The sequence below is a fragment of the Chenopodium quinoa genome, unplaced genomic scaffold (assembly GCF_001683475.1).
Source record: "Chenopodium quinoa cultivar QQ74 unplaced genomic scaffold, ASM168347v1, whole genome shotgun sequence".
Classification (NCBI taxonomy): Eukaryota; Viridiplantae; Streptophyta; class Magnoliopsida; order Caryophyllales; family Amaranthaceae; genus Chenopodium; species Chenopodium quinoa.
Genome location: NW_018743921.1, coordinates 228670 through 241404, shown reverse-complemented (window position 1 = coordinate 241404; position 12735 = coordinate 228670). Strand labels below are relative to the sequence as shown.

Genomic DNA, 12735 nt, shown 5'->3' with positions numbered 1-12735 from the left:
CCACCCCTCCCCCCTCCCCGTCAGCCACCCTTCCCCCTCCCCGTGCCGGCTGCCAAACGTTCCCTCGGCGCCGGCGACCCCACCCCCTTCCTTTCCTACTCTTGGCTGCAATAATGGCAAACTTCACTGCAGCTCCAGCACGGGTGGGGTCATTGGCAGCACAGGGAGGGGGAGGGGGGCTAGTAGTGAAGGTGGCAAGACGATGGATGGGCTCCACTAGCGGAAACCGTAATAGAAGTTAGATGGAGGTACCAAAAGCTATAATTTTAAACTTTGATATGTACCAAAGTAAAATAAAATTTTAGAGGGTACCAAAAGTCAATAGAGACCATTTTCAAGGTACCAAAAGTCAAAATTTCCTAAAAATTATGTTATGAAACTTTATATTAATACCAATCTAACAACATGCTTTATGATTACATTGTGAAAAAAACAATCAAAAGTTTCAATTATTTTGGGACGGAGAGAGTAAGTGAAATGACACAAATACCTTCTTATTTGCATAGCATGTTTTGTATTTTCTCATTATAGATAGCCCATAAATCTATTTCAACATCCAAAACCCAACCCAAAAATTACAACAAAAAAATTTGAGAAAAAAATAGCAAATCCTCTCTATCAAGAAATCCAGAGAGCTCAATCATACCCCTTTATCTTGTCCATATTTTCACAATTCACCAACACCACCATTACCGTTAGCACCTCTCTTTACTCTCACCTCAAAACCACCCTGTTAGCCACCGCCATGAGCTGAACCAGGGTGGCACCACAATCATCAACCACTTCTCCAAATTCCATCATTTTTTCGCAACACTATACGAATCATGTCATTAATTAGCAGTATTAGTAGTTCCAATATTAACTTATTGGGTACTTTTATTTCTTCTTATTCGTCTTCTTCAACCTTATCTCTTCCATCATCGTTTTATCTTCACCAAATTCAACATCGCCGTTGTTGTTGCGCTTTAAAAATTGGTAGCCCTGAATCCTACGGCCCTGATTTGTTGAGGAAACCGGTTGTTTCTCCTCCATCGCACGGTGATAATACTGTCGAAGACGATACCGAGAATTTAGAGGGAGAAAATAATTATGAGAGGGTTGCGGAAAGAGAGAGTTGGGTTGATTGGGAAGACCAGATTTTAGAGGATACTGTTCCTCTTGTTGGCTTTGTTAGAATGATTCTTCATTCTGGAAAGTAAGTCTTAGTATAATTTTCATGTTTGAATTTTGATATTTTCCGCCATTTTTCCTTAAGTTTGTCATGGCATTTATTTATTTTTTATTTTTTAATCTAATTAAGTGTATGTGTAATTGGGTATGTTTGTTTGATTAATACTGTATTGGGTATATTTTATTTTCATGCTTACCTGTTGAATATTGGTTTTCTATTTCATTTTTTCTTGGGTAGTATCGTAATAATTACTGACTATTTCGAAAAAAATATGCTTATTTTCTGATTTTATTTGTGATTATTTACACCATTTGTTATTTTGTTTGATGATGTTCAAGTAATTGTGTAATTGGATATGTTGGATTAATTTTGACCTTCAAAAGGGAGATAGTGGATATTCATTTTTAATTCATAAATATTTTATTTTTGTTTTATGAATTATTTGTTTTTAATTGTTTTTGCTATTTAATTTTTGGGAATTTTGTAAAGAGTTCTAATATCGTGTTTGTTAAATCAGATACCAAAGTGGTGATAGATTGACTGCTGAGCATGAGAAAATGATTTTGGAGAGGTTGCTACCGAATCACCCTGAATGTGACAATAAAATTGGATGTGGAGTTGATTACATCACTGTAATTCTCTCTCTTCTATATCTTCTCTCTTTCAGCTTATGAAAATTTACTTTGTGTTCAGTATTGATTCTCTCGTACGAGAGAAATTGCCCTAAACCCACATTCCTTGGCGGCTTACTGAGTCGTCTAATCTAACCTGTTTGTTTTATTGAAGTGAACATTGTTCTATATTTTTTATTCTATTTCGATAGTTTTGAATTTGGAATTATGGACTACACTGCCTTTTTTCGTGTAATATGCTTGTGGGGTATTCGAGAGTGATATGTCGTGCATAAGTGGTCTTCAAGGTTATTAGCATGCTCTGTTAAAACTTAGTGAAAACAATTCTTAAAATATTTGGTTTTTGCCTTTGTTATCATGTGTTTTGATAACAATGGAGGAAGGAAGGGGAGCTGAAGTAAGAGATAGAAGGGGAAGGGTGTGATGGAGAGGAAGAAGTGAGCTTGTGTTTCCCCGTCAAATCTTTCCAACTTTGGGAGTGTTTATTTTATTTAGATGGATAAGAGATTGAAAAACCTCCATTTTCATTCTCCTATCTCCTACTCTGTATCATAATTCAGGAAACACAACTATTAGTTTCACTTCTTTTTCTTTCTCTCCATTTTTCTCATCCATACACAACATTATTTTCAGCTATGCATGTCTTTGGCTTCCTTGATGCAATATGGGATCAGATTATTTACCTCCCACAACTAGCATTAGTGGTGTAGCAATGTATGAGTCTGTCTATGAGAACTAACTTGTCTTATGCTTACCTTTATATATTTATTTATTTGTTTATTTTAATAATACCTCTATTGGATATTGAGTTGGAGCTTATTTTTTAGTGCATCATCCAAAATGATCGTGGGTAAACAAAGTAGTGTAAGGAGTATCAGTCATAGTGTTCTGTGTTTATTTATGGGGAGGAACATTGTGTTGACTCAAACTATTTTTTAAATTATTTGTTTTAACGGTGTCAAATTATCATGTGTCATATTGTAATGATTGTTCTTATATTAGGGGAAATTAGAACAAAATATCATGTTTCAAGTTTTGGTTAAACTGAACTTTTACCTAGAAAGTAAGCTTCTACCCCGTATTAGACTAACATACGTTGCCACAAGTGCGAAGTTAGTCTTTAAGTCCTAGGAATGAAAGGTTCCAAGCTGCTTCTCTTCTTGAAGAGCTAGTTGTCTTTGTTTGAGGTATCTTCTTGTATACTTGAAGCCACCCATCTTAGTTATTGTAGGGACTCCTTGTAGAGTTGTAGCTCAAAAGTTGATGAAATTAGTGAAAGTATCTTATGCAGTTATCGCTGAAGTGAGTTATATCAGTGACTAAATACTGTGAGCCAAGCCAATGACTTCCAATGAGGGTGAAGCAGATTCTGTTTAGTAGGAAAAGTAATTAATTTACTTTATTTGTAGTGCCCTTAATCTATCCAGAATTTTAACCTTTTGAGGTCACAAAAGGGTCCACAACGAGGCAGACAATTTCGTTAAGCTTCATTAGAGCATTAATGCTCCATGAGATGTCATCTCTCCACATAGCTCAAGCTTCCTGTGTTGTTACTCCTTAAAGAGGCCCGTTTGTTGTGCCCAATTACAAAATTTAAGGTGAATTGCAGAGGAAATGTTTTCCAATAATGAAAGAGGTGATAATTGTTGCTACTTTGTCTTAATTATCTCAGTCACATATTTGCCAATTCTCATCAATGGAGAACTGAAACTTGATGTAGTAGGTAGGCTAGTTGCTCAGTTACCAATTCCGGCAGGTTTAAGGGTTTTTTTTTTTTTTTTTTTTTTTTTTTTTTTTTTTTTTTGTAGTGTGTATGTGTGTGTTGCCGGGGGGGGGGGGGGTGGGTGAGGGTGATTGTACCTACTTATTTCGTGCACTACTGCCATTTCATTCTTTTAGGCTATGCAGACTATATTTGTTCTGTCCCACTTAAGGTTGCGGAAGTTTTGAATAGCCGAATCATATAACCCATTATTAGTTTATTTTTGAGCTTCTCTAGAAAGCACGCTATCTAAATTTCCTCATTCTTGTTGAATGATGAACTTCATATTCTTTGGAAGAGCATTATTAATGCTTTTATATAACCAAATGTTTAGCCTTAGGAAAATAAATTTACATTGTTTGGAGGATGTAAAGTGGGCATTGGTTTAGGAAAGGTCATGAACGAATTAGGCGAAGCCATGGTTTGGAGGTTGATACAATTTAGCTATGAATTCATATCACCTAATCACTAGCAACAATTTGTGCTTTTGATGGGGGGCTGTTTCATTAAAGAATGGCAATTATTACTACTGTCTTCTTAATCAAATGCTTTTATTAGCTCTTGATAGCTTATATTAGAGTTTGTGAGCTGAAAATTAATCCTACCAATGGGTTTAAATTCTTGAATTGACCAATGTATAAACTGATTTTAAATCCTATTTGTTTTGGTTAGACTGTCATATCTTATCATTGGCTCGGCTGTCATGTTTTATTATTAGGGAATAATTTTAGGTCTTATTTTAGTGGTTTTGCATTTTATTATTGAGATTGAAGCGCAACCTTTATTTTAATATAATTTTTTATAATTTTTATTTTATGAATTTTATAGAACTAGAATTTCAATAATTGACATCTCAATATCAATGTTTTTGTGAACTTTACATATTGGAGGCTATTTTATAAAATATGTGTGTTTCTGCAGAGTGCACATCACCTAATAACCTGTCAGAGGCTTGTTAGTGATATGGTTATATAATTGATGGTTTTCTAATTGCTCCATTCATGAAATTAAGATTGGATAAAATGAGTGTGGATAGGGTAAAAAAAAAGATTGAAACGTTAACATATCAATTTTAACTGATGTAATTTATCTTAGGTTTCGTCATACTGTGGATTAGGCCTAGTGTATTTAGGGAAAATGACTGTTTATGGCATTAATATTTTATTTAAGAGGATGGGTGACAAGGTGGCCACATTATAAAAACCTTTCAGTCCTCTATTATATCAGGTGTATTTTAGGGAAGTCCATATAAGTCATGGCAAAAATATAATGAAGAAAAAATAATTCCTATGGCAGGAAATATTGGTAGTTTGTTACCATCGAACATTTTTTACAGCAATATACAGATATTGTATTAAGTCGTTTTTGGTGTTTCTACAAGCTTCTTTACAATAATCATTGAAGCACCTGGAACTTTTTTCTTTAGCAGACAATAGTCGAGTTCATTCCTTGTAAAGCACAAGGATACTTTGCTATACTACTGTAATTGCTCTTTGGCTCAACCTTGAAGTTTGTAGAGAAGCATATATGGAGATGTCAGATGTGTGCTTATTTGTGTTTAGTCCATGTGTTAAGAGATTGTGGCAATCCTAGGATTTATATGCCAGTTCTTTCGATTTGTAGTTGAGATGTAGGCATAGGAAGGATCTCACCGTCAAATGTCTAAGTTGCTTTGAAGATAGGCTGTAGAACCCATTGCATAATATAAGGATCTTTTCCTTGTTTTTATTTTTCATCAGTGTAATAGTTGTTCGTGAATAGTGTTAAACTAAAAAGGATTGAAAGCCCAGGAATTGGTTGTATGGCCGGGCAGGAACAAGTAGTGGAAGATTTCAAATACTACGTATATATTTCTGTTTAGGCTATTTCTTTTTTGAGCTCAAGATTGTAGGCCATGTCTCTTAGTTCTTTTCGGACTAGATTCCTTATAAGTTGCTTGATCAATAGTCCATTCAACCTTGTAATCAAACGAAAAGCAGGTGTTGATTTTTAGGCTAGTGTTCCATTTAGAGTTGTACTGAAGCAAAATACAATGGTTGCTGCTTGCTGATGAAAAATTTAATTGGTTGTTAGATTGGATTACATCCTCAGTTTCAAGATTCACGGTGTATGTTCATAGTTCGCAAAGATGGTGAGCTTATTGACTTCTCGTACTGGAAATGCATTAAGGGCTTCATCAGGAAAAATTACCCGCTATATGCAGAAAGCTTTATTCTGAAGCATTTTCGACGGCGTAGACGGTATGAGTGAAGCTGGTAATGAAACTTGGAATCTTCCAATTACATGATTTTGTCACTTTCATTGTAATGTTAATATATTTGTATTATGACTGAAATTATGGTAGTAAAGATTTTTGAAGTGTAATACATATTGTAAAATTTGAACCACACCGTGGAATGTGGAATTGTGGAGCTTTAGGCTGAAAGATGCATTGCACATTTTGTTCTAGGCCTCTACCTCAACACAAATATCTAGTTTTCCAATTTTTGTTGGAGCTCTTTTAGCAGCGGCATTTTTGTTTATTGTTTTATTTGTTTATTTTATTTTTATTTTATTTTTTATTTTTTATTTATTATTGTGACACATATGATTTAAGTAAGCGATTTTTTGATAAATTTTTTAAAATAAAATTGTTATATTGAGTTTTATTATCATTATACTTCTAATATTTCATACAAGGGTAATTCTTGTATGTGGCTAGCCACACGGTGTGGCCACATTGGTTTATAAGAGTAATCTTCATATATATGTATGAGTAACCTCATTTTTTCATAAGAGTAACCCCATGTTGTCCATAATAGTAACCCAAATTCATTATACGAGTAAAATCAAGTAATTTAGAAATAAGTAATCCTATTTGTTCATTCGTGTAATCCCTTTTCTTTTGTTTTAAAAAATGAAAAAATAATTTCACATATTTAAGAGAGTAACCCATTTTTCTCATTTAAGTAACCCCATGTACTCATCATCATAACCCCTATTACTTAATTAATTGCCTTATATGTGATCATGTGAAGTGGTCACACTAACAGGATCTAGTCGTATCACCTAATCAAAAGTAATTTTTAAAACCATTAACTAAAATAGATAGGGAAGTAGGGTTGAATCTATAGGAAAACAATGTTATTTTATTCCTAATAAATTATTATAATCTAAATTATCAAGTAACAAGTATGAATTTATGTGAATTAATCTAAGGGGACTAATTAAACTGAGCAAATAAGACTAAGAGAATATCAATAAACTAAAAACATAGGGCATAAGTTTACCAATGAATAATATTCCGGGATGAAGGACAATGCATAAATTAACCAGATTATAAAGGGTTTTCGCTACGCATTATAATCACAGAATTAACCTAGCGGTATTAAATCGCATCTCTCAAATCTCGACTTAACCATTTATCATTTAACCTGTCTGTTGAAACTAAGCGTAAACATCAATTCTCATCTGTCGTATCTCGAATCAATATTGATAACTCATACAATTAAACCTGGCCAAATCTAATTGCATAGTATTATATCAATCAATAGGAAATTAATCTAAAACATTAACAATTAACAATAATAAATTATCCATTCATATTATTCATGGATCCCCACAACCCTAGAAATTAACTACTCACTCATAATTAAAACTAAACTAATCAAAGCATATAAATTAAACATAATGAGAACAATTAATCAAATAAATTAAATAAGAAGAAATTAACGGAAACAAAAATAATAAAAACTAAAGAAGAGCAATATTAAAACTTAATATGGAAAACTGTAGTTTGCGTAAAACAATAATACGTAAAATAATAATCATCTAAACTAAAGTAAAGCATGAAGATTTATCTAAAGAATAAAAAGCTTAATAAAAAACCTATCTAATCTAAAACTACTACCCTCCTTTTATAAGAAAGGAAAAGTAGTTTTAGTTTGAGTCAACTCTCTAATCCCACTAAAACTCAAATTACTATTCCTAACAATGAAAACTGACTAAGTCAGGCAAGCCGATAATTTGCAGGCCCGATAACTAAAATAGCGTCATGCTGAAGCTCGCGGCCTGGATTTTAGCGCAGACTTGAGATTGGGCTTCTAACTTTGGCCCAATTCTCCTTTCTTGGTTGGACCGTGTTCTAGCTTGTATAGAACTTAGACCTCTTCACAAATCGAGCCCTTAATCACCGAATTAATATCCTTTAACTCGATCTTGGCTCAAATACTTGGTTATTAAATACGATCAAACTCTAATGCTTTGTAGTGGCTCAATAAGCTCGGGAATTGTCATAAATCTGCAAATTCCTACAAAATAATACCAACTCTACAAAAACACTAGAAAACGTATATTAGTAATAAAAATAGTTCCTAAGAGCTCAAATAGACACAAATATGACCGTGGGACGGGGAATACAAATACATATAAAATAGACTCATCAAATTAATTTAAATTATATACAAAATTAAATTATATATAGAGATTTTTAAACAACTAAAGGCATATTCATCAAAGAGATTTTTAAATTAAGATTTTATAAAACAATTAAACAAATATAAAAATACCCAAATAAACAACTAAAGGCCTTTGGATCAGGCAAAGTCATCAAAGAGATTTTTAAATTAAGATTTTATACATATAAGATTTAAATTATATATAGAGATTTTATATTTGTTTAATTAAAAATATCAAACATTTAAGATGAATATGTTGCAAAATTTTAAAAACTTAATGAAATTGTTGATTTGTATGTTGATGTTAGGATGTGTTTTGCGATATTTAGAATGATTTCTTATATTATATATCGGTTCATTACTTTTGTTATGTATGCAAGTCCTTGTAGCTTATTCTTTGCACAATTGAGGTGATATAACCTAATACTGTATGATCTTAGTACCATGAATTAGTGCTTACCTTCCCTATTTCATTCAAAACTCCTTTGTACAAGATGTTTGTTTATTTTCTGTTCTTTCATTTTAAGCTTGTTTGATTTTATTGTTGGAGCAGGGATTTTCGGAACAGGGTATACTTTAGGTAATTTAAACACTTTTCTTTCTCCAATTCTAAATACATCATGTAACAATAAATTGAATTTTGAAATATTTAAGATGTTAAATCTTTATAGATGGACATGAACATTTGAGTCACTTGATTGAATTATTTGTTTGATCAGAACACAATGACGTGCTAAAGAGAGTTGCTATATCACGGGGACTTTGTGACACGGATGAACTCTTGGAGGCCTGAAGGTAGGAAACGGGAATATCTAGCGTAGAGGCTCATGATTCATTGAGAGAAGAGATTGGTGTTTATGAAGCTAGTGAGGTAATGCTCTCCCACATATATTCTGGAGGTATGCGTAGTAGGGAATGCAAGGATCTCCTGCGGTGTTCTTATGAAGTAAGTCTATCTGTTTGGCCTTGTTCAATTATCGTGTCAATTAGATGCATTTACATTTAATACATACTCTCTCCATAACTAGATTAAAGTTTTTCTTTCCTGCAGGCTGTCGAGAGGGAGGCTAATGAACCAAAAAAGTATCACTATATGTCGAAAGCTTTTATGAAACATTTGAAAAAATATTGTGGCTACAAGGGTGAGGAGTAATGGGTCCTTTATAAGGCCTGCAAGCGTTGATTTAGAATGCACAAGATATTTGCTCCGGGAAATAGAGAGTGCACATTTAGTATAAACTTATTAAGTTAGGTCCTAGGGTTGATTTCATTAAATAATAAAAGTCATTCGGCACTTACAATCATTCCTTAAGAGATCTAAATTCTCAATACAAGTATTAAACACCCCTAAACTAATGGCATCATTTTTGAACTGCTCCTGAATAATTTTAGATGTCTTTGCCTCGTTCTTGACGAAGCTCCATTACTGTATAGTCGCAACAGTGATAAAACTTGATTATCAACAAGATCAGCAAACTTGCAAGACGAATTTTTCAAATTTAATTTGTATCCCTGCACACACGAAAAACAAACAAACAATGCTAATATCCCACCATTAGGGAACTGACTAAACTCTACATGGAGGGGTTGACTATATTCACCATACTGTTGGTGATCTTTATTGGCTAAAAACATTAAATTGAAGAAGAATTTGGGGCTTATCATCGATAAAAATCGATGGCAGTCCCTAAATTTTATTATGGTGGCCAGGTTTGAAGAGAGAGAACAAAGAAATTTTTACGGTTTTTCTACGGAGTATTTTTTTTAACAAAAATTAAAATATTTAATTTTATATAGATATCTATTTTATTATTGGCTTTAAATTGTTTTTACTAAACTTAAATTACTTTTATTGAACTTAAATTATCTTTACTGATTAGGACTTATTTTTACTAATTCTCTATTATTTTTTAATATAAATTAAATATATTATAAATGAATCTTGTTTTAAATAACATTTTAAAACAAATTATATGATGGAAATAGAATTGATTTATAGGATATTTGTTTAAAGTTAGGATTACTTTTGTATATATGAAATATTAGAAGTATATCGATAGTAAAACTCAATACAACATTTTTATCTTAAAAATTTATCCAAAATTCGTTTACTTAGCATCAAAGGTGTTACAATAATATCACGAAAAAACTGGAATGCCAAGTGCCGCTGTCTCGTTGCCTGGTTGCGAGACCGGCTTTATTTATTTATTTATTTTTCAGATAAAAATGTTGTGTAGAGTTTTATTATCAATCAACTTCTAATATTTTAGTTATAAAAAATAAATAATAATTTTTAATAAATATTGTATAACTCGACTCTAATTCCATCATAAAATTCGTTTTAAAAAGTTTTTAAAAATAAGATCCATTTATAATTTGTTAAATTAATATAAAAAATAATTGAGAATTAGTAAAAATAAGTTTTCATAATTAAAAATAATTTTAGGTAGGCAAAAATATTTTTAGTTTAGTAAAAATAATTTAAGTTCAATAAAAATAGTTTCATGTCAAAAATAACATAGAAATCTACTGTACAAACAAAACTACAAAAAATATACTATTATATAAATAAGCGATATGATATCGTATGTCTAAATATCCTCCATTATCAAAAGCTAAGGGATTATATGACCGTATTTAACATTCAAGCCAAAAAGTTTATCCTATGATTTTATCAACAATTTTCAAGTAAAAAATAACATAGATATTACTCTACAAACAAAACTACAAAAATTACACTATTATATAAATAAGCGATATGATATTGTATGTCTAAATATCCTACATTATCAAAAGCTAAATGATTATATGACCGTATTTAACACTCAAGCCAAAAAGGTTTGTCCTAAGATTTGATCAACAATCTAGGCATCGTCCGGGCACAAAACTAGAATATACATATTTTGAAACAAATCAATTCATTAATAAAAATCCATACGACATCTACAAAAGAAATATAAATTGACAAATATATAAAATTGAATCAAATAAGGGTTTCCTTCATCAAAGCTAAGGTCATTGAATATATCTTGCACAGTGGTACATCTTTCGCACACATCGCTGTAATATACAACCTTTTCAAAGAGATTGTCTAACGATTTGTTGTAGGTGTAAGAATGATTTTCATCTGATCCACTTAAACGTATTTGAAAATTCGGCAACCGTTGCAATCCCGAACAAATCTTTACCAAGGAATTGATAATAGGGAAAAAGATGATTACCTTTTTTATAAACCCTAACACAAAAAAAGAACCTTAAACAAAAACAAATAACTAAACGAACAAACTAATGACTCCACCATAGGGAGACACTCCGAACATCTACACTACTCGTGTAGATTTATTGCAACCTAAAAAGAAAAACTAAAGAAAGTTAAGGGAAAAGGGTCAAAAATAGTCTAATTTCCGAACAAATTAGAATATTTCCGTCCTAAACGGCCAAAACATTAGAAAACCCTAGAAGAGAGGAAGAGAGGATGAGAATTTTTTCCATATATTTGATAATTGATGTATTGGTATGAATTAAACTCACGTTTTTGAGCAACTCTGAACCTTGCGCAACTCTGAAGTGCAACTCTAAACCTTGGGCGCGCCTGGCCAGCGTGACTTATAAGATCGGTATCCAGATTTTGATCCGTTTTGAATCTTTTCTAATGTTTTTGTGCGTTGTTAGACGTAATAACGTGCAAATTTTCAAAATCCTTTTATTGCTTTGCATTTTACAGTTTGTTATCTTCTATAATAGAATTTTGCATCATCCTGCATGCACACCGTGCTTTGTGCCTTCCCAAGCATACGTTTTGGATATTTTCTCGGAATACGACGGAAAAATATCACATAGTGGTGCTTTATGTAAAAGCTCTCGTAGACAGTTTGACATTTTTCTTGTACTGCCCTTTAAGAAATGCCACATATTAGTATGTTTGTCATTACTTAACAAAATACCGCATACATACAGCGTAAAATTGTATGGCGTACATACAACGTAAAATTGTATAGCGTACGTGCTTCATAAAATTGCGCTAGCAACGTGAGCTGCCTCTCGTAAAAAATGGTAGAACCTTTATTTAGGTGTTAGCTTAAAGAGTCGAGGCGTGCCGACCATCGGGGCCATGGCTACCCCCATTTGGCGAATATGAAAATACGGTTAGCTTGAAAACGATCTTGCTTCATCGGACAATTAAGATGTCCGTCTACCCCCTATATAAAGAGCGGCCCAATTGAAGCTGCACTCCATTTAGACATGTGCCCCCAGTCTTGAGATGCGTGTTTTCATCTTGTGGACAAAACTGTTGAGAGGGTTGCCGATTTTCATCTCTCTCACTGGATTTGGTGGCATACCTCCAGTCTTGAGACATGTATTTCTATCTTGTGGATATCGAATCTTTGTTTTGACAGTGTATGCCAATCTTTTATTCAAGTGTTAGGCTACGAATGTCGAAACACCCCCTATTTATCATCTTTCCTTTTGTTAAAATCAGGAACTAACGTTTCAATGACAGATTGTGGGACTTTAGACCGCTAATACCACATTGAGAGGTATATTCCTTTATTAATCTTTTTAAACCTGATACCTTTTGATAACATGACACATCCAGGACAACCTTTACTTGTAAGAGCGTTCTATACCTGTAAAGGGTCAATCTAGACTCTTTAGTGCACTAAGTTAAAAAAAATCTTTTTTGGCCTTAGTAGCTACTTGTCTTGAACGTTTAGCGAATTGAGGATAGTTTCA

The 12735-nt window shown here is 32.6% G+C and overlaps 1 protein-coding gene across 1 annotated transcript; it reads left to right on the top strand.

The window, feature by feature from the left end:
• The first annotated feature begins 429 nt into the window (after positions 1-429).
• Positions 430-6087, top strand: LOC110688660 (protein DCL, chloroplastic-like). Its single transcript, XM_021865394.1, has 3 exons — positions 430-1195; positions 1689-1803; positions 5639-6087. The coding sequence occupies exons 1-3, from the start codon at positions 825-827 to the stop codon at positions 5813-5815; spliced, it is 663 nt and encodes a 220-aa protein (XP_021721086.1). The 5' UTR covers positions 430-824; the 3' UTR covers positions 5816-6087.
• The last annotated feature ends 6648 nt before the right edge of the window (positions 6088-12735 follow it).